Source organism: Penicillium roqueforti, assembly GCF_015533775.1.
Source record: "Penicillium roqueforti strain LCP96 04111 chromosome Unknown scaffold_07, whole genome shotgun sequence".
Taxonomy (NCBI): Eukaryota; Fungi; Ascomycota; class Eurotiomycetes; order Eurotiales; family Aspergillaceae; genus Penicillium; species Penicillium roqueforti.
In genome coordinates this window covers 544,075-562,945 of record NW_024067571.1, presented here as the reverse complement: position 1 = coordinate 562,945, position 18,871 = coordinate 544,075, and the positions used below count along the sequence as shown (strand labels likewise).

At 50.5% G+C, this 18,871-nt stretch overlaps 7 protein-coding genes across 7 annotated transcripts; 1 reads left to right on the top strand and 6 right to left on the bottom strand.

Moving 5' to 3' along the window:
* Positions 1–1,221: 1,221 nt before the first annotated feature.
* Positions 1,222–3,592, bottom strand: LCP9604111_4022 (J domain-containing protein; the record flags this gene model as incomplete). The annotated part of the gene is made up of 6 exons (XM_039071676.1): positions 1,222–1,370; positions 1,426–2,364; positions 2,414–3,071; positions 3,138–3,364; positions 3,423–3,507; positions 3,563–3,592. 6 exons carry the CDS (start codon positions 3,590–3,592, stop codon positions 1,222–1,224), a joined length of 2,088 nt encoding a protein of 695 aa, XP_038930106.1.
* Positions 3,593–4,670: 1,078 nt separating this feature from the next.
* LCP9604111_4021 (uncharacterized protein) lies at positions 4,671–5,113 on the bottom strand (the record flags this gene model as incomplete). Its single annotated transcript, XM_039071675.1, has 2 exons — positions 4,671–4,698; positions 4,755–5,113. The coding sequence occupies 2 exons, from the start codon at positions 5,111–5,113 to the stop codon at positions 4,671–4,673; spliced, it is 387 nt and encodes a 128-aa protein (XP_038930105.1).
* A 2,549-nt stretch (positions 5,114–7,662) lies between these two features.
* On the bottom strand, positions 7,663–9,132 carry LCP9604111_4020 (CDP-diacylglycerol--inositol 3-phosphatidyltransferase; the record flags this gene model as incomplete). The annotated part of the gene is made up of 5 exons (XM_039071674.1): positions 7,663–8,031; positions 8,091–8,467; positions 8,531–8,757; positions 8,807–8,977; positions 9,023–9,132. The coding sequence occupies 5 exons, from the start codon at positions 9,130–9,132 to the stop codon at positions 7,663–7,665; spliced, it is 1,254 nt and encodes a 417-aa protein (XP_038930104.1).
* Positions 9,133–9,341: 209 nt separating this feature from the next.
* Positions 9,342–11,085, bottom strand: ptcA (type 2C protein phosphatase PTC6; the record flags this gene model as incomplete). Its single annotated transcript, XM_039071672.1, has 2 exons — positions 9,342–10,948; positions 11,025–11,085. 2 exons carry the CDS (start codon positions 11,083–11,085, stop codon positions 9,342–9,344), a joined length of 1,668 nt encoding a protein of 555 aa, XP_038930103.1.
* Positions 11,086–11,751: 666 nt separating this feature from the next.
* Positions 11,752–13,566, bottom strand: LCP9604111_4018 (putative RNA splicing factor (Pad-1); the record flags this gene model as incomplete). Its single annotated transcript, XM_039071671.1, has 4 exons — positions 11,752–12,010; positions 12,062–12,529; positions 12,580–12,891; positions 12,944–13,566. 4 exons carry the CDS (start codon positions 13,564–13,566, stop codon positions 11,752–11,754), a joined length of 1,662 nt encoding a protein of 553 aa, XP_038930102.1.
* Positions 13,567–14,477: 911 nt separating this feature from the next.
* Positions 14,478–15,669, bottom strand: LCP9604111_4017 (fatty acid alpha-hydroxylase; the record flags this gene model as incomplete). Its single annotated transcript, XM_039071670.1, has 2 exons — positions 14,478–14,631; positions 14,684–15,669. The coding sequence occupies 2 exons, from the start codon at positions 15,667–15,669 to the stop codon at positions 14,478–14,480; spliced, it is 1,140 nt and encodes a 379-aa protein (XP_038930101.1).
* Positions 15,670–17,593: 1,924 nt separating this feature from the next.
* LCP9604111_4016 (uncharacterized protein) lies at positions 17,594–18,850 on the top strand (the record flags this gene model as incomplete). Its single annotated transcript, XM_039071669.1, has 1 exon — positions 17,594–18,850. One exon carries the CDS (start codon positions 17,594–17,596, stop codon positions 18,848–18,850), a length of 1,257 nt encoding a protein of 418 aa, XP_038930100.1.
* Between the last annotated feature and the right edge of the window lie 21 nt (positions 18,851–18,871).

Below are 18,871 nucleotides of genomic sequence, written 5' to 3'. Positions count from 1 at the left end.
TATTTCGACTGCCTGGCTCCATGTTGCATCAGGATTGGCCTCTAATCGACTCGGAATATGATCGGAGGATGAGCTGGCTGGATTAGGAGCAGGATACGCGAGCAAAAGCCCGTAAAGCGACATGTCGACCCACAGAAAGGATCGGGATCAGAGTCCTAAGTGGGGAGGGAAGAGGGGGATCTTCATTCTTCCAGAAAACTTGTCAGTATCCCTGTCTAATTTGAGGCGAAGTGATAAAAGCCATAACTAGTTAGCCATTCAAGACACATACAACATAGACGGGTGGATCTTGGTATCCAATAGCCATCGACTTGAGCGTTGGTTCAAGGCATGAGCTAGGTACAACGCGAATTACTTAGCAATCCCACACCCATCCATCGCTAACTAAGCTTTCTTGCCAATCCGATTCAACCGAAGCAGCCTAGGCTTCCTCGGCCTTATCTGACGTGACGTGAAATTGGCGACAGATCTACAAGATACTCTGAATCGTTTGTTCGCACGTCTTTAACAGCCAATCGTCTTTGGTATCGGCTTTTCCCACCATATTCACTCAAGTGATGTGGTTTTTTTACATCCATTCCTCGGTGATGTAGACCAATGGCAAAAGCACCGCGTGCGAAGGGTAGTTGGGGTCAGGTATTTCTCTCTCTTCTTCTTCTTCCTCGACTGGACAGCTTCTTGAAGATGGGGTTCTTTGGACCGGATGAAGAGTTTATCGAGGTTATGCTTTAAAGTTGTTGTGCCTAATGACATTCGGAATTTCCTATAGGATTAGAATCCAGACGAACGCTTTTAATTTGACATGGTAGGTTTTATCGGAGATAGACATGGACTAGTCGGCCAGTGTATTTTCAAAAAAAAAATTAATACATTTATTCAATCCAGACTCTATTTTAAATCTGCAAGTAGCCCTGTTGAATCACTGTACCGCGATGATCAGGAGGACCCGGACTGACACCAACCATTACCCAGAGGAGTAACGAGTTCGTAGACAGCGAGGTTGAATGACATCGCCACACCCAAGTCCCTCCATAATTACCCGATGAATAAGAAAATTCGAATTCGACACCAGAAAACGCCTTGGTGGCAACAGGCCTAAGCCCAGGGCTAGGGCAGCGCAACGCCGAGGGCCAGGGTTCAGATCAAAGACCAGTGTTACACATACACATCACACAAGCTACGCTGTGAGTACAATCGATCAATCAATGCATGAGAAAGGAATCAATCCTCGTCTTCCGTCTCTGTGTTGGTGTCGCTGGTATCGCCTGCGTCGCCGTCGGTATCACTCTCGCTGGAGTCGTCGGAATCTTTGGTCTTCTTCTTAGGCGCTTGGCCGGTCTTGATCGCTTGCATTTGGCCGGCGATGGAGTCTAGGGAGGGTTAGTATAAGCGAAACAGGTAGTTTAGTGGTTTGGGAAGACTTACCCTCGTCTGGCTCGCTAATGTCGTCTTCCTCTTGCACGGCGGCTGCCTTGGCAGGATCGTCAATGTGCAGGATGATTTGAGCCGTGTTGTCAAGACCCAGATAGCTGTCACAGATCATGTGGAGGAGGAAGGAGAAGTCGCCGACCTGTGGGGGAGCCTGGAACTGCATCTTGAGAGTCTGGACGTTGAAGGTGGGCTTGCCGGCCTCGTCGAAGATCGGCTTGTCGAATGTCGTAAATGTGAACGGCGGTACGGCCATCTTGCCCTGCTTGCCGTCTGCTAGGAAGATGTTCCAGCGAGGGGAGTGATCGCGCGCTAGGTACGGTGCGTTGGCCAGAGGCGGCTGGATGCTTTCAATCTTTGCCTCAACCTTCTTACCGTCCTCCATCTTAGTGGCGCTGTTCTTGGCTGGCTTGCGACCCATCAGGGCTTCCAGGTCGTCCTCGTCGGGGTCAATGTCCTCTAGGTCGAGCGGGTTCACTGGCGGCACGGATGTGCTGCCTGGCGGGATGAAGCGGGCTTTGACTACCAGCTGTACCAGACTGCTGGGTGTGATCACCTTTTCTCCCATAACCTTAAAGAAGATCCGCTCGGGTTGAAGCAAGGGAAGTTGCTTGGCAACTGATACGGCGTCGGTGTATTGCTTATCGGATAGAAGACCAGCGCCGACAGTAAGACTGCGTCGCTGAGCCTCTGGTAGTTCCATGTACCTTTGGACGGTGAGATGTTCCTTGGCGTCTTCGCCCTCTACGGACTTGACAATGGCCTCGGTGAAGTTGGGAAGTTGCAGCAGTGGTGATGAGCCCGGGGACACAGCCTGGATGAGGTTCTGAGACGTTTTGAAGGCACCGACGATCGGTCCGAGATTACCAAATGCGAGTGAAATAGCAGTGAAAGCTTCAGTGAGAGCAAGGGCGACAGGAGCCGCTTCATACTTTTCTGCAGGCCAGTTAGTGGTATTTCAGAATATCATCGGGGCTTTTCTTACCAGCATCCAGAGAAGCATCACCAAGATCAATTCGCCCAAGATAAGCCCATAACAAAGCCAAGGCCTTCCGACGAGAGGAGCTATCCAATTGCTTCAGGGTATCACGGTCCTTGGGCGTAAGGAACGAATTATCATCTGCCAGCACCCGCTTCTCGAGCTTGTTCAGGCCAGACTCGGCCCGGGCACCCTTGAGCATATCGTTGAATTCCTCGCCAGACGACAAAGCGCTAATAATCCCACCTTCGGTAATATCGTCCTTGTACTCACGGAAAATGTTTCCGGCACTGGCGACAAGAACGCGCTCCTTTGTGTAGCGCTGAGATCCATACCACCACTTGCCGACGATATATGGTAGAAGAACACCCAAAAGGGCACCATAGACCATCAGAACATATTTGCCATTGCCATCCATGATAATGAACTTGGGAAGGGCAATACCGATACTAAAGCTCTGCTTTCCGTCGGGGTGGCCAAATTGGAGGTAGTTGTTTCGCACCTCCTCATCGGTGAGAGCTTTATATGCCTTGGTGAGCTCCACGAAACGCTCGTTGAGCATCTCGATGGTCTCATTCTTAGAGGGGTCAGGACGAATTTTATCGGGGTGAAAGATCAAAGACATGCGCTTGTAATGTCTGGAGATAGCTTTTTCATCGGCGTTCTGTTTCCAAGAATTTAGTCAGTGAAATCCCCTGGACGTAGGCACGCGCCGAGCTGAATAACTCACCCTCGAGACACCCAAAATATCATAAGGGTCGTATGCCTTCACCACTGTCCTAGCGGTGACGACAATTAAGTAGACCATCCATGCCATTACGGCATAGCCGACGACGACGGTAATAATGCGCTTGATTCGGCGCTCTTTTCGGAGACGCTTGCGCTTCTGCGCGTCAATGAGGTCCGCATCTTTAGGTTTGAAATCGGATTTGATGCGGGGAGCGGTATTCTCAAGCTCTGTAGATCAGATATAGCGGTTAGCCGGGAACCACACATATATAGTCCCAAGTCTCACCTTTGCTGGGTCGTAGGAGGTTATAGGTGAGAGGGAGAGTGACCAGGCCGGTCAAGGTGAGGATGAAGAAGGGGAAGAATTGTCCCTGAAGGTTCAAGTCAGCGTTACCACGTCTTTATCGGATCAAATCCCGTCCTTACCTGCTCATCATAGGTGTAGTCTGACGACATCCTGCGGCGACTTTTAGGGTATAGACAGCGGAGGCCGCTGGCCGCGGAATTTAAAGATTGTGTTGCGCAGGGCTGTTGATAGTAGCCACTTTGGATGGTCAAGAGAAGGCTTTTGGGCTAGGGGAATGACACAGTAGCCTACTTAGAGCCCAAAATGCTGGCTCACAAGAAACAAAGGAGTGATGCAGGTTGGGTCTATCGCACTTCCTGATCTGGTGATGACCGTGTCCTCTAGCAGGGTCCACTCACCGCCTGCCTTAAATGGGAGTTAATACGTGGCAGTTTTTTGAGCGGTGCAGGCGGTGAAGACGACATCTGATGTTCTACATCGGTTGCATAACTACCGTTTGTTGTTCTATCTTATGCTTCATGGCTTTCTACGGCTTTCTACGGCTTGGAATGTCAAATATTTGTCAAATATGTTCATAATTTTTGGTAAATGAGCTCAAGGCTGCATATATACTAATTAAATACTCTAATAGAGCTGATCGATATCCAATCGATCCATGCAGCAGCCTTCACCACTTCCTTTCAGTTAGGAGTCTTGACAGAACAGATCCATCGCACACAATTCTCCCCTCGTAATAAAGATAACCAAGACTTCTCCAGTCCGCCCAGAAAAGGAATTCAAGCGTCAACAACTCGAGGTCGGACGCAAACTCAACCAATCCAGACAAAGCATCGGAAGCATCAGCCAGAAAATGCCTGATTCATTTTCTCATGTGTGTGATACAATCAGTGGACCATGATCGACACGGCCGGGCCAAAAGGGACCAATCCGATACCCGAGGTATCTTCATTGCTACAAGTCGGGGACCCGGGAAACCCGTGTGATCTGGCGTTCTCGCCGTTATAGTGTGGTGTGGGCGCATTTGCAGTGGCCGACCGCAGACGCAGGGCGTGCGCGTTGTCGGTTCATTTTCGATGGCAGTTTTTGTTTTGTTTTTGTCGAATGCGGATTCATAGGCGTCGCATATTCGTAAAATCGTTTTGGTGTTTTGTTCTTTTTTGTTGACTGAAAAAAAAAAGTTGGGGAAACAATCCGTCCGGGAAGTCTCCAGACAGAGAGTTCAGACATTCAATCTCCAAGGGCACGGCCACTCGTTCTGGAAGAAATGTCAGGATTGTTTTTTCGATTGTGTCAGAACCGACTGGTACTCACGAGTTGATGTAGTCGAGTCCACCGAAGTACTCAAGCATCCGGTAACAGAGGCTCACATCGTCGCCCGGCTCGCCACCGAACAAACGACACTGTGCTTCTTCCAGCCCAGCTGATTCCAGCCGCGAGGGGCGCTCACGGGTCTGCCACGCTGTATACCCATATTGCCATGGTGGAGCGAGGGTGGGAGATCCCCGTGGAATGCATGTGTCCGGGGAGTTGTCGGCAGACACAAGCGCGCAAAAGCTGTTCTGGGGTGTCCGAATGGTTGATTTGACGGACAAGGTCGGATGTTGAGCGAGCAGGGTATTAGGTATGCGGTTGGAACGACGAGTGCGGCGTCTATTATGCCTCTGGCCCATTCTCGGCAGTTGAAGAATCGAGGATCAAAGAAATGGAGAAAGCACTTTTAACACCGAGGGGAGCGACCATCACCTCCTGGAAAGGATGAGATGAGGTACTGAGAGAAAAACGGCATGCGAGATTGCAGGGGTGACTCTTTATAGACCGAACTCGCCAAGTGAGTCACTTAAAGGAGAAAAATGGGCGACCCGCTTTTCTGGGTGGGACCCGAGGGAGGAGATCACCTTGTGCGATCACCTTATGGCTTTAAGAATGGCGCCAGCTCCCACAAGGTCCTGCGCTACTTCCAATTGGTCCAAGGGCGAGTTTTCTATCGCGTCATTCGAGGACCTCCAGTAATGATTAGAATTAACGGCGTTTATAAAATGAGGTGATTCGCCTTAGAGATGAGCCTAGAGATGAGCCTAGAGATGAACCTAGAGATGAGCCTACAATGACATTGAGTCATCCATGAAATTGCGAAAAATGAAACACAAAAAATGAAACACAAAATGACGCCGTCCTCTGGCTGTGGCATGAGGTGATTGGGACTGATCTAGGCCGATGCCGGATTGCCTAAAGAGTGCCGTGCGGACCGAGCGATGATCACATCAGACGATAGCCAGCTTTCCCGGCTTTACCCTCATCTACCCTGACGTACCCTAAACAACATGGAGATGCACAAGTACCCAATTTGCCTAAACAGCCCGGAGACTGGCGAGGTCTCCGCTGCGATTAATACCTAGCAAGGGATATTTGAATTTTTACACCTTGCGTCGAACAAACGCACGTGTGCAACGTGTTCAACGTTCAACGTGGAGAACCTTGGAGATTCTCAGATGCCTTCCAAGTTCCAAGCCACAAGGCAATAGAGAACGGAGTCATATTTGATTTTTCTTGGGAGATCTCGGCAAGCTAAACGAAACCTTGGGGTGGTGACTATTGACTCAGATTTAAAAATGGAGTGCCTGATCTGTGAGGATAAATATAGCCCGGAAGAGGAAATTTCTTCTTTTGACGCTTCTAGTCCAAACAGAACAAACAGACAAACAGACAAACAATGCAAACACCCAGATTCTAGACCTCCTTACTCCCTACAGCAGATCGCTGTGCCAACAGTGTTTACCGATCACTATATTCCGGCTCAATGCAATGCGCGGTACTGTAAATCCTTCCTCGTCTGCTTCGAAGCGTCCACTTCAATCATCCACTTCAGAGCTATCGACCTACGTAAAAAAAAAAAAAAATGAGACGTTCATTCAGTCGTTGACCGCTGTCTTCAAGTTGTGGAGTGTACTCCGTAGTTAGTTACCCCCTACTGACATTTCCAAACTAACGATTGCGTCTTAGGGATGATCCTATTCACCATGATCTCCGTCTAGGATTCTCCAAGCTCGGGCATGTCATGCAAAAGGCAGTTACAACTTAAACTTATTCTACGACTCCCTTGTCAAAGTGTGTATTGTAGGACGGTTCCTGCACCGGATATCCCGCACCTACGCCTCATGCATCTCGGCCACTACTTTTCCTGAGTTTACCCGGTTTACCCTTAGTACGGTCGATCAAAGACCGCTGTGGAGTTTACTCCATCGCTCCGCTGGATGTAGAATGGAAGAGAATAAAAAAGAACAAAAAAAGAAGCTGTTTCACGTATTCGACGGATGCTGAAGTTCTTTATCTCCACACTGGGGCTTCGTTTTAATGGGGAACTGCCCAAAGAGAGACAAAGGGGCTGGTTGCGATTCCACACGAAAAGGAGGTTGCTCAAGCTGGTGTCTGTAGGTTGAAGCAGAAGGACTACGATACTACGGAGTAGACTGTAAGCTCTTGAGGAACAAGCGCTGGAAGTCTTGTCGATGTATTCTGCGTTCAGGGGTAAGAATCTTAGATTTTTTCACTAGCGTGGCCGTGAGGGATCGACCGGGGAACTTGAACAATAGTTATCCATTGCTGCCTTATTCTGGAAAGCAGTCTTTGTCTATTCATGTACGATGCGAGGCTCTACCCAAAACAAAGACTTGAAAAAGCGTAATATTTGAGATCAAAGGGATCATCTATGTTGGTCGAGGTCGAGAAATCGGCAATATCACGTATCGGCAATTCCATAGCTATCATTGACCAGGTCTCACCCAGTCATAACTAGAGTCAGATACAAGAGCAATGCATTAAATGTATAACGGCGTTAACAATAATCAAAGACCGACAGAGGTAATGAATAAGAAGAAGACGGATTGAACCAGGCCGTGTACACAAAGCCCGAAAAGCGAAGGAGAAGAAGGTAAACATAAAGAAAAGCGAAGTGAAGGGTAAGAGGGCAAAAAAGAAGAAACACAACCCGCGTGTGTACTGTACAGGGTCCCAGAATCCGGACCATGCCTGGCCACCAAAAGCCATCATTCCTGTCCAAGACGTTATGAATAGGATCCAACTCTAGACCAACCATTCCCCTAGGAAGGGCAGCTTGCGCATCCCCGAAATCATAGACCGTAGCTCCAAAGACATGCATGACAAGTAGGAAGGAATCGGAAATTCCGACTAGCTACCGTGTAGCTACCGTGTAGCTTCGGCCTTACTTCTTGCGGTTAGCTCGGCGGGCAGCGAGATCGCCCTCAGCGAGCCACTTGCTGGCGTTCACCATCTGGACGACGTTGACGAACTGCTTGAACGCCATGATGGGGAACGAGATGCCGGTGATGATCCACGGCCAGGTGCTCTCGAGCTTGTTCGCACGCGCCATCTCGAGGGCTCCGGCGCTCCAGGGGCTAGCGAAGAGGCTAGCTGGTTCGGGGTGCGCGGGGCTTCCAGGCTGGGCGGAGGACAGCTGGGAATCGGAGATGGGCTGCAGGAGCGAAGGGGAGAGGGTTGGCGAGGAGAAGGACAGGAGGTACAGGCCGATGAAGAAGGCTTCATTGGCGGTACAGCAGATGAACAGAACGAGCTAACAAAACATTGCGAATAAGCTTGGGGACGGAATATCAGTTCACTGCGGGGCCTTACCTTGCTGGTGTAGTACTGGTACATAATCCAGCTACGGCTAGGATCGACCTTCTTGTGGCTCTGGCTAGCTCCGCCCATGCTTAGAGTAGCGTACATGTGCATGTAGTGGCTAGCCATGTCCAAGCTGATCAGACCCTGGAAAATGATGGCCCATCGGGGCCAGGCGGAGCTCAGGAAGACTAGGAGACACGCAGTGGTGCAGCGGTCGGTCACCATGTCCAGCACCGCACCGAAAGTGGTGGATTGGTTGAAGTATCGTGCTGCATAACCGTCCAGGCCGTCCAGCAGACAGGACACCGTGTAGAGGAAGGAGCAGGTCCGGGGGTGGAGGGGCATGTAGTATAGCGAGGCGAAGGTCAAAAAGACCCGGGAATATCCTGGGAACGTGTTAAACCAGATGCCAACGTCAGGCTTAAAGCCACATCAGCGGGGCATTCTACCGATAAGATTCGGAGTGAAGAGGAAGATATTTTCCTTGCGTTCCTTGGTTTCTTCCCGTGCGGATGCGCCCTCTGAAGGTGACACGGAGCTATTGCCTGCATCTTCGCTCTCCTCGGCGAGGGAGGCCTTTTGTCGTCGTGTTGCGCTCATTGTGATGTGAAAGGGATGTGACTGGCGAGCGGTTTCTCGTATAGGTCGGGGGACGTATGGATACCGGACAGTTGGTCTAAGCGCTGTCAGCGTCGGGTAATCAAGAAGCAAAGACAGAAACGCACCGAGATAAGAATACAGCGAATTCCGTCAGGATAAGGATAGGAGGTGGTCCAGGTGGGAAGGAGAATTTCAACGATAAGGGAAGATAAGCGCGCTTTGTTAACACGCACTCGAAACTTCCAAGGGTCGATGAAAGAGGGAAAAGATGAAAAGGTAGGGGATGAAAGAGGAAGCTGGAAAGATGGAGGAAAGGAAATTGTGGAATGTCTGCGGGTTACTCGGAACCGTGGACTTGAGCTTTCCCCACGCGGTCCACTTGGAGGTGATCGTGATCTTGAGAGATAAAACCCGGACTGGACTTGAAACATCCCATATGTGGGTGCAACATGTCAAGTCTCAAAAACTGAAGATGTTTGTGATACTTGATATAGACCCTTGGAGACAGCCTGTTTCATATATTTAGGTGTTTCAGATATTGTGCGACCTATTATAATCTTGTAAAACATGCTTTTATAGACATCATTTGATTATATATGACCAGCCTACAGGCCTAGAAGATATGTACAGAACAGAACCCAAAATATACAAGAAACTCATTCACGTCCGTGACCTGCGCGGATCAGTGGCATCCTGTTCGCGCCACTCGCGAGACTCCTTAGTACCCATGCTGCCAACGCCGCCCTCGAGACGACGCTCCCAGCCACCAAGGCGAACAACAAGACAAGTAGCATTGTCACCTTCCTTGGAGACCTCGGTCGAAAAATTGACCACATCGCGCGCGCCCTGCTCCGGCGTGTTGGATTCCTTGACGATATCAACGATCTCCTGGTCAAGCAGTGTCCCGCTGATGCCATCGGATACCAAAACCAAGAACGAGAACTCGGCCGGGCCAAGCTCTATGCGCGTGAGTTCAGGCTCGGCAGAGACTCCGATGCGCTTGGAGTGGACATCGCCGAAAGCGCGCGTGTTGGCTAGCCCGCTCATGCGTTCTTCGCCGAAAGAGTCCGTTACAAAGCTTGTGGCATACCGTCTGAGTCGGGTTGCCTCGACTGGGGAGGAGGGGTGGTGGTTTGATGTAACGGGGATGGCTATACCGGTTTCTGTTGAGCAGAGGAGTATACGGGTGTCGCCAACATGAGCAACTAGAAGGCTTGATGGGGCGATGGGGTGCCAGAACGGGGTTGGGGTCGGGGTCGAGATCATGGCGATGCTTCCGGTGCTGCCACCCTTGAACCGAGCGCTTCCGCCGATCTGCGGAGATCGGGTCATGCTGGGCCTGTGGAAGATCTCATCTTCGTTCAGAGGTCGCTCGGCTCGAACGGGATCGTCTTCTCGCTTAGCTGCTTGAGCGTTGACAAAGTCTAGATCCGCTCGCAGGAAGGCGTACTCCACAACTTCCTCGATGGAGATGTGGTTCTTAATAATCGGGTCGTCGGACTCGGTGCCATTGTAGGCGAAATGCGGCGGCTGGAACCTCTTGAAGTAGCCACCAACTACCCGTCTCCAGGTCTGCACAAGGTGTTTCTCTAGGGCTCCGATTCGGCGACGGTCACCCTCTTGCATCACAGGTAGTTCGCTAGTGGTGGGTGGCACTTCGGCACCAGGTCGTAGACTGGACCGAAGGTCGATATCAAATGCCGCGTTCTGGATATACTCGTGAAGGTAATCCCTCAAGAACGAACTGCATTCGGATCCGCCATGGCCATCAAAGATACCGAAGTAGAAGACTTGTGGATCTCCGCTAGCGGTTTCCGCACCGCGCGACTCCCGGGGTTCGGCCAGAGGATCATTTTTGTTAGGTCGCCTAATCGATAGCGAAGTTGGAGGTCGCTTCGCAAAGGCGGGGATGTCAATGACTCCCGCTTGGTACGTGTCTTCATTCGAAGGGCGGGTTCCGCGGGAGGTGACGGCGCCGAAATGGTGCTTCGCGTTGCGGAGTGGAATGCGGACGACTGTTGTCTCCCGGTCTATTAAAGCTTGGAAGGCAGCTGGCGATCGTGGTGTGTCTCCGGTGTGAGGTATAGAGGCGGAGCGAGGAAGTTTGTGGAATGGTGAGGCCGGACCACGGGGGTCCGGATGAAGCGAAGACGACGGCAGATGGGTGACAAAGTAATCACGAAACTGTGGTTGTCGTCTAACTGCCGACTGACCAGGCGGCACAGACTCGGTACTGTAGCATCGCGCTCGACGAAGGAGAGCGAAGCCTGGGTTGTGTTAGCTAGGTGCTTCCAAGATCTAAGGATCCTCGGAGTTAAGCAGTGTAGCTCTGGTCGCACATACTGTAACAGTCGGCCGAGGTCCAGACCCGGCCTGTTACTCGCCTCGCTGAAAGGAGAATCATTGGCCCATCGAAGTATAAAAATTAGCAGTGAGGAAAAGAGGGTTGAAAAGGACTGGTGCGTGGGGAGAACACATATGGCCCGAGCGTCGGCAGATAAGAAGGATTCGGACCGGCACATTCTTTCCGTGGGATTAGCTTCATTGCTCCACTCGCTATATATACATCATTTACCTAGAAGAGAGCATATACAATCCACCGACCTAATACAAGGTGTTTACACAGGGGATAATGGGCCACTAATCAAGCCAATACATGAATCCTACAAAGACCTTCTAAAATGCGAAAGAGTTGCATGAACACATGAAGTACCAAGAAGTGGATATCGTTCTTCATGGGCTCCACTTATACTACGTGGACTACAAGCAGGGCAGAGTATTGAATATTTCACGCAAATCGATTTGAAAACTGAAAAACAGGGCCACCAGGCGCTAATACACAGCTAAAACCGACCATGTCGGTATGTAGCAGGTCATCCAAGATCCACGGAAGTGGATCAGAAAGAAGCACGGGTGGCCAAACAAGAAAAAACGAAAAACAACGCTGAGAGAGTGGCACCTACCGGGTAGCAGGGCCGTCCATTAAGTCCACGGAAGACAGGGGGATCTGCCTTCAGAAATTCCGGGTTAGATTTCGAGAAAAAAAACACGGGATGTACTCGGGAGAGTTTTAGATGGCCCTAGTTCGAGAGAAAAGACTGCTGTAAACTGCATCCACGACGGGTTGGGCGGTGCACATCTTTCCACCGAAGTATCGACCATTGAGGCCCTTGATGGCGTTCTCGCCACCTTGGACGCGGTCGAACTTCAGATAGATATCTCCGACGGAATTGGGATCTAGTGAAATGTGAACAACGTGGCCGTATTTCTTCTCACACTCCGTTCGGACGTCCTCTTCGAGGTCCTTGACCCAGGTTGGACTGTGCTCTCTGTAAAGAAGTCAGCGTTCATTCTCTCATGATGGCGTCAAGGAAACTTACAGCGCGGGGTCAAACATGTTGCGCAGCAAAACACAGCGACTAGCCATGTTGACATTGATGGGAAGCGGCTTAGTTTCGGTCTTGGGTCGGAGGAATTTCTGACGGTCGTCAACAGAAGACTGGGGTTCGTCGGTTCGTGCAAGCTTTCTCATCAAAGCATCCCTAGAGTAGTTGTTGAAGTTTACGCCAGCAACATCTGTGTCGTCAAGTGCACTAGCACCGGCACCCTTTTCAGTTTCTCTGCCGCCAGCACGGTCAAAGTTGTTGGAGCCTCCGGCTTGAACGCCACGACCTCCCTGGCCGGAGAACGAAGAACCCTGGAAGTTTGTAGAAGCACCTGAGGCGCGATTGGCGTGCGAGTCGGGGGTGAACTTATCATTGCCGAGACCAACCCGAATATTTCGTCCAGCAAGGTCAAAGCCGTTCATCTTTTCCAAAGCGTTCCGAGCTTGATCGGGGTGGGCAAATCTGGTCAAGTCAGTTAATGGAAGTGTCAATAACATGGACGGACAACGTACTGAACGAATGCATATCCCTTGCTTCTACCACTCTCGTCCGTTTGCAGCTGAACGAACTCGAGGTCGCCAAATGGTTCGAAGACATTGGTGATATCCTTCTCGGTAATGCTGAAGTGAACATTACCGACATAAAGTCTGTGGAAGGGTGCGGTGTGGTGGTTTCCTGCTGGAGCCTCCGGGTTTCGGGCTGCCTGGCGGTTCTTTTCCGCTTCAGTCAGTTGGGCAATGACGGGAATTCCTGCGAGCATCTGGCCGGTGAGTCGGATGGCGGCGGAGACAGACTCCTCGTTTTTGAACTCGACATAACCGACACTATACAAAATATGAGAAAGTGCTTTAACCAAGTAATCATGTGAATACATACCCTTTGGAGCGACCGTTAACACGATCCCGGACGATTTGAGCATCCTTAACGGGGCCGGCCTTTTCAAAGAAGGCAATCAAATCCTTGATTCTCAGGCGGGCAGCAAGTTGCTGCACAAAGACAGTGCGACTGTCACGTTCATCCTCGTTCAGTTCTGGAGACTTGCGGCTGGCGGCGGATCCACGGCGAACATCAGCATCACGGCGGGGGCGTCGTTCTTCCTCACGCTGGCGGCGATTGGGCCGGTAGTGGCGATCGTCATAGGGAGAACGGGAGCGGGAACGAACGCGACCTCCACCACGGTAGAAGTCACCGTTGGAGCGGTAGCCGTCACGGTCACGGCGAGAACGGCGTCTCTCAGATTCGCGACTCTTGCTCCTCTTTCGGCTTCTAAGGCTTCCATTAGCACTAACAGTGTCGCTCTTGGCGACTTCGTCTCCCTGAAGGTCACGGTCAGGGCGGCGGTCACGGCTGTGGTCGCGGCGACGACGTCTGTCGCGGGAACGATCACGGCGCTCGGTGGGGTCCGCGCGGGAATCCGAAGTGGCGGGGGCCTCGACGGGGGCCTCGATGGGGGCGGCCGCAGTAGACTCAAGGAGAGCCTCTACGTCAAGTCCAGACATCTTGGGAGGTAGCCTGTTGTTGATCAGGGTAGAAATGATCGGGGTGGGGATATCACTTTGTAGGGGTCAGATCGCGTACGGGGACGCAGAGTTGGTATTCGAACCCTGATTATGGGATCAGAGTGAGGTCTCCTTGGGGTTTGACCCTTTTTACACGCTTTGGGACTCTTGTTCTTGATGAAAGTCACGCCAGAAACGCGACAAAAGATGATGGGGGCTTGAAGCACTGGGGGTGATGGTATAGTATAAATAAATTTGGTTGGCCGGGACCTCGGGAGGCACAAAGAGGGTCGAGGCGGTGAAAAGAAGAGAAGAGTCACGTGGGATCTGAGATTTCTCGCCGCCTTATATATCAAGGCGGTCTGGTTTCTGCCTGAGGCATAAGATTACGCGTTGAACTTGGAACCTTAAAAATGTCAGTATACTTCTATGGATACAAGCAATACGTTTGACAGCGCGGAAGAATCTGCCTTTTATTTCCTTTGCCCCTTGATATCTGTCGGATCCACGCTCTAAAGTGTCACTTTTCTTTCATCTACATCTCTATGATTGTGAAAATTGCCCACTTGTTTGCCTAAGTAGGCAAAAGTTCACCCAAGTAACTATTACAAACGACTTCTGACACGTAGTAGATACTATATAGATATAGATATTATTTTCTTGCATTATGATTAACGGTCATATACACTGATAAGTGATGCTTGTTTTAAAAAAAAGGAATCAACTCCGCTTGCAACTAGCATCATCACAAGATATGACATGACAAAGTCTCCCCCTGAGACCAACCAGAAACTCCACACTAGCCAATATACTTGAGGAGTACCGAAGAGTAGTGACTCGATCGTACTCGGCGTTAAATCGTGACTTGAGGACTAGTGACAGCCCCATATTAATGCTGTGATTTCTTGGGCTCACTGAGCCTTGACGCCCTTCGGGGCGGGAGACACCAACTCGGTGCCAAAGACTCGATCCCAGAATCGGCTGGTCACGCCAAAGCCATTCTCGTAATCGGCAAAATGGTGCTGAAGGTGGTACTTCTTGAGCTCCTTGTAGTATGAAGGAAGACTATATGGATGTTAGCATGGTTTCATTGTATCAAAGATGGAGTTCAACTTACCTGCGGTGGTGCAGGAAATAATGGGTGAGATCATAGCAAATATACCCGAAGATGCCGCCGGAGAATACCGACGTAGCCGCATACCAGTTGTAATAGAATACTGCGTGTGCCAGCTTCCAGAAAGGAGCGGCTAGTACCACGAATAGTGTCGGTGGCATAACGAGACGATACTTGTCCATCGGGAGATAGTGGTGGATACCGTGGAGCAGGAAGTGCAGGGTAATACCGACACGGTTATCCGGAAGATAGTGGTCAATGTGGAAGAGGAATCGGTGCAACAGATACTCGATCAGAGTCCAGAGGCACACGCCAACGGTGAAGTAGGAGGCAGCAACGACGGAGTTACCCAGCCCGATAGCCCCCACTGTTATTCCGTAGGCAACACATGGCAACCAAATAGTTGGCACGATGTACCATGCGGTTTTGCTGAGAGGCTCCAGGAAGTTGCCGAACAAAGGAGCGGACTCCCCTCCCCGGTAGTGACGAGGCCGATGAATCTGCTCCAAGTAGAACTCCTTGGAGAAGTTGCTGTACCACAGCTGCAGCAGAAGCGGCTTGTTTAAGTCCAGGAACTTATGGGTTTTGTAGTCCTGGCTATAGTCGGTGTCTATCGACAGGTCCTCCTCCCGAGACATTCCAGTAGTTGTGTAAATGGGTCCGGACTCGGTTTCGGTCACCGTTTCGATGACAGTGGTCGTGGTTGTCGTGGTTTTGCCAGGTGTCGAGACATCGGAGACAAAGCCAATGTGGCACTCATCCAAAATTTCATAGGCAGCGTCGCTGTGCTCGTGGGAGACCTCATCTTTCAGGATATCCGTCACATCCTGCCCGGCATACTCCAGGATCAGATCGCCACCACCGGGGTGCGCGTCGAGGAAATCGGTGACATCGTAAACGTTACGCCCCACGGTGATGTAGCATGACTTGTCGGTGTTGTGGGATTGGACGTCGGCGGAGGTCAACGTTGGCAGAACTCTCCCAGGCATGTTGGCGGAAATGCAAGAGAAACAAAATAGGGGAAATAGGGGAAAGGAAATAGCCTTGGAATAGTAGGTAGAATGGGAGATGAAAATCCGAAAGGCGGCGAATAATAAGAATTAATCAGGGGAGGCGTGGCGTGACACCAGAAGCCGAGAACCAGGGATCCGCCTGCTCCCGGAGCCTTGGAAATTTTCGAATGCTCAACTTGCCATTGGATCAGGCAACAAGGTTGGACAGGGTCCACATCGGACTTCGATCAATAGCCTATTAGAAAGTAACTCCTTATTTAATTCGACACAAAAAATATGCAAGGTACGCTTACAGATGTAGTTTTGTACATCTCCCCATCTCATGTCGGTGGGGCTGTTATATCTTAGCCGCCTTGGAGAGGCGCGTGAGGGACCTCGGGAGGAATCGCGGTCTAGCCTTAGCTCAGCTGTTAAGCTTCTACTCTCTAACTTGCTTTTCAGGCAGCTTATGATCAAGGCGGCCGAGTGCACTAGACAGTAGATCGGCAAGATGGTTATATAAGACAGGAGTTGCTGGGACATGCCAAGAAAGATGAGACACGAAGCCGGAACCATAGAAATATATCGCCTTTTTCTGAAGCCGAAGCATTCTGATCTATCATATCTGTGAAGACAATGGCAAAAGCAAGCCAAATCGGTTGGATAGCCAGTGGATGTAAGGATCGTGTCTTGATGCTAATATTTTTAAAGACAAAGGACTGTAGAATATGTACGGAGTACCTAGTCAAGGATGACACCTTGTGCTGAGACAGGAGTTTGACAACCGTCGGAATTTATAAGAAGCTTACATTACCTCTGCCTTTTCCTAACAGCCTGATGTTCCCAGATCAAGTATTTTCGACAGATGTGGGAGTCCCTACACGCGTGGGCAATTTTAATTAGGTTTTTAAATATGGTTGGTTGAAAGGCATCATAAGATTTGGATGAACCTAGAATCATTATATATACTTCGTACCAACGAGGCAGAAAGAGACCAAGAAGATGTATCTTTGGATTAATAGGAAGGCCAAGTTGGTGGATCAGCAAGGAGAAAAAGGAAGTCTAGTTAGGAATGGATAAAAGGAGAGATTAACGTACTAGTCACCATATGGACGTAGCATGTTCTATATTTGTACTTGATGGTCTTCCAGCTGTACTCCGTACATGGACAACGATGACTTCCGTCTAACCAGATATAGTTAGTACGTCACCACATAGGCTATACCTAGATAGGAATAGTCAGCGCCGCTATCCCCAAACAGGCTAGAGTTATCAGTTAAACTGCGAAACCGCTCAGGCTAAGCTGCTAGCTCCTTTGACGAGATTCTCAGCAATCCTCCCTAACTCCGAGGCTTGGGGACTCAGACTGGATTTCCGTTTGCCACCCGGTCGATCGGTCTAATATAAACACGAAAATCAGCAGCCAGACCCCATATTGACCCCATTAATGGAGACGATCCCCATAAGCACATCGGCCTGACAGGAACAGAAAGTACCTCTCGAAACAAACCCCGAGATCCTCCAGAGGGAAAGGATCTGTCAAATTGACCAAAGGCCTATACGAAGTACAGCATACTAGTACACATCCAGTACATGCTCCGTACTCTATTCAGTGGGCAGTCTCTGTACGCGCCCGGCTCTCGGCCGGGCTAAGTCTCCACTGAGAGTCTAGCGTTATCCCGCGGGGCTATGGCCGGAACGATAACTTACAACGCTATTATGGGCTATTTATCGGCCTCTGCATGGTCAATTCCAATTTTGAATCAGGGATTATACCTCGCACTAATTAGTAGTGGAGATTTCAGCCCCTCTTCCTTCCCACATTCTCTAACTTCTTTTTTCTTGTCTCTCTTGTACTTGTAATCTTCCCTGTCCTCATACGATATACCCTTCTACGCTCCCTCTCCCTCCACCGCCCACAATGTCGACCGCAGAGAACTGGTCCCCCGAGAACCCAATCCTGGCCTACCTGCAGACATTAGTGACTACCAAAAAGACTCTTCCTTATGGGCAGCCCGTCGTCGTCCACGCCTCTGTCAGTCACATCAACTCCGCTTCATTGCTGCGGCTGGCCGCAGAGATCGGCCCGCACATCGCCATACTACAAATTCCAGCCGATGTCATCGACGACTGGTCCAGCGACACCATTGAACAACTTCAGTACCTGTCCAAGAAACATAGATTTCTACTGTGGGAAGGAAGCAAGATTCTGAACCCGTTGGTAAATTTTATGGGCAGAGCGGACGCGCCGTTGGAAACGAGACAGGCTTTGGCCGACTTTATCAAGAAGTCATACACCAGTGGCCCATTGAGAACGGCGACATGGTCCAATCTGGCCACCTCGTGGGCCCCCGCAGCTCCAGTGGACCAACAGGAAAACGATGTACTGATCCCTACCTTGCGATTGGCGGCTCGCGAGGCCGTTGCGACAACTGCGAAGATAATCCAAACCGAGATCTCTGCCGAGATGAATAACTACTCGTCGGGCGAGGAGGTAGAGATCATCATCCCCTCCACGGAAACAAGCAACGGTTGGAAAGAATTCAGTCCGAATAATACGGGATCGTCCTTACGGAAATCGTCAACCATCTCGGTCACCACCGAGTCCGTGACTCTGCACGCGCAATTCCACGCAGATGACGGTGTCCCAACTCCCCCGCAACTGGCCCGCAGCGTTGCACTGTGTCTACCCGGTACCATTGACACCGCATTTACCCCCGATTTCCGCCAAAGTACGATAATCGCCGCATGTGCCAACTCCGACTTTGTCATCGGATTCGCAACGAACGAGCCCTTTTTCGTCAATCACCGAGGAACCGATATCTTTGAATTGGCCTTATTCGACGGCAACGGAAATCCCCAAGCAGGTATCGACGCTGCGAAACTCGCCACCTTGCCTTATCTCAACGAAAATGGGAAATCGCTCGGTGTATTCTCTCTTGTATCACCCACTCTTAGCCTCGGCTTTGAGTTTGATCCTGCTTTCAAGCCTAATGGAAGTGAATCATCTGCCCCTGGCAATGAAACTCCATACAAGGTGCAATACCTATACCATGCAATCGGGCAAGCGGTAGCCCTCCGGGAAAAGAACAAACAAGAACAAGAAGCCTCCGGTCTTCCAGAGAGAACACCGGTGGGCCCCAAAATCATGCATATTCCAGTGGTTATTATTGTATAATGACAGACAGATAGCGCTTGT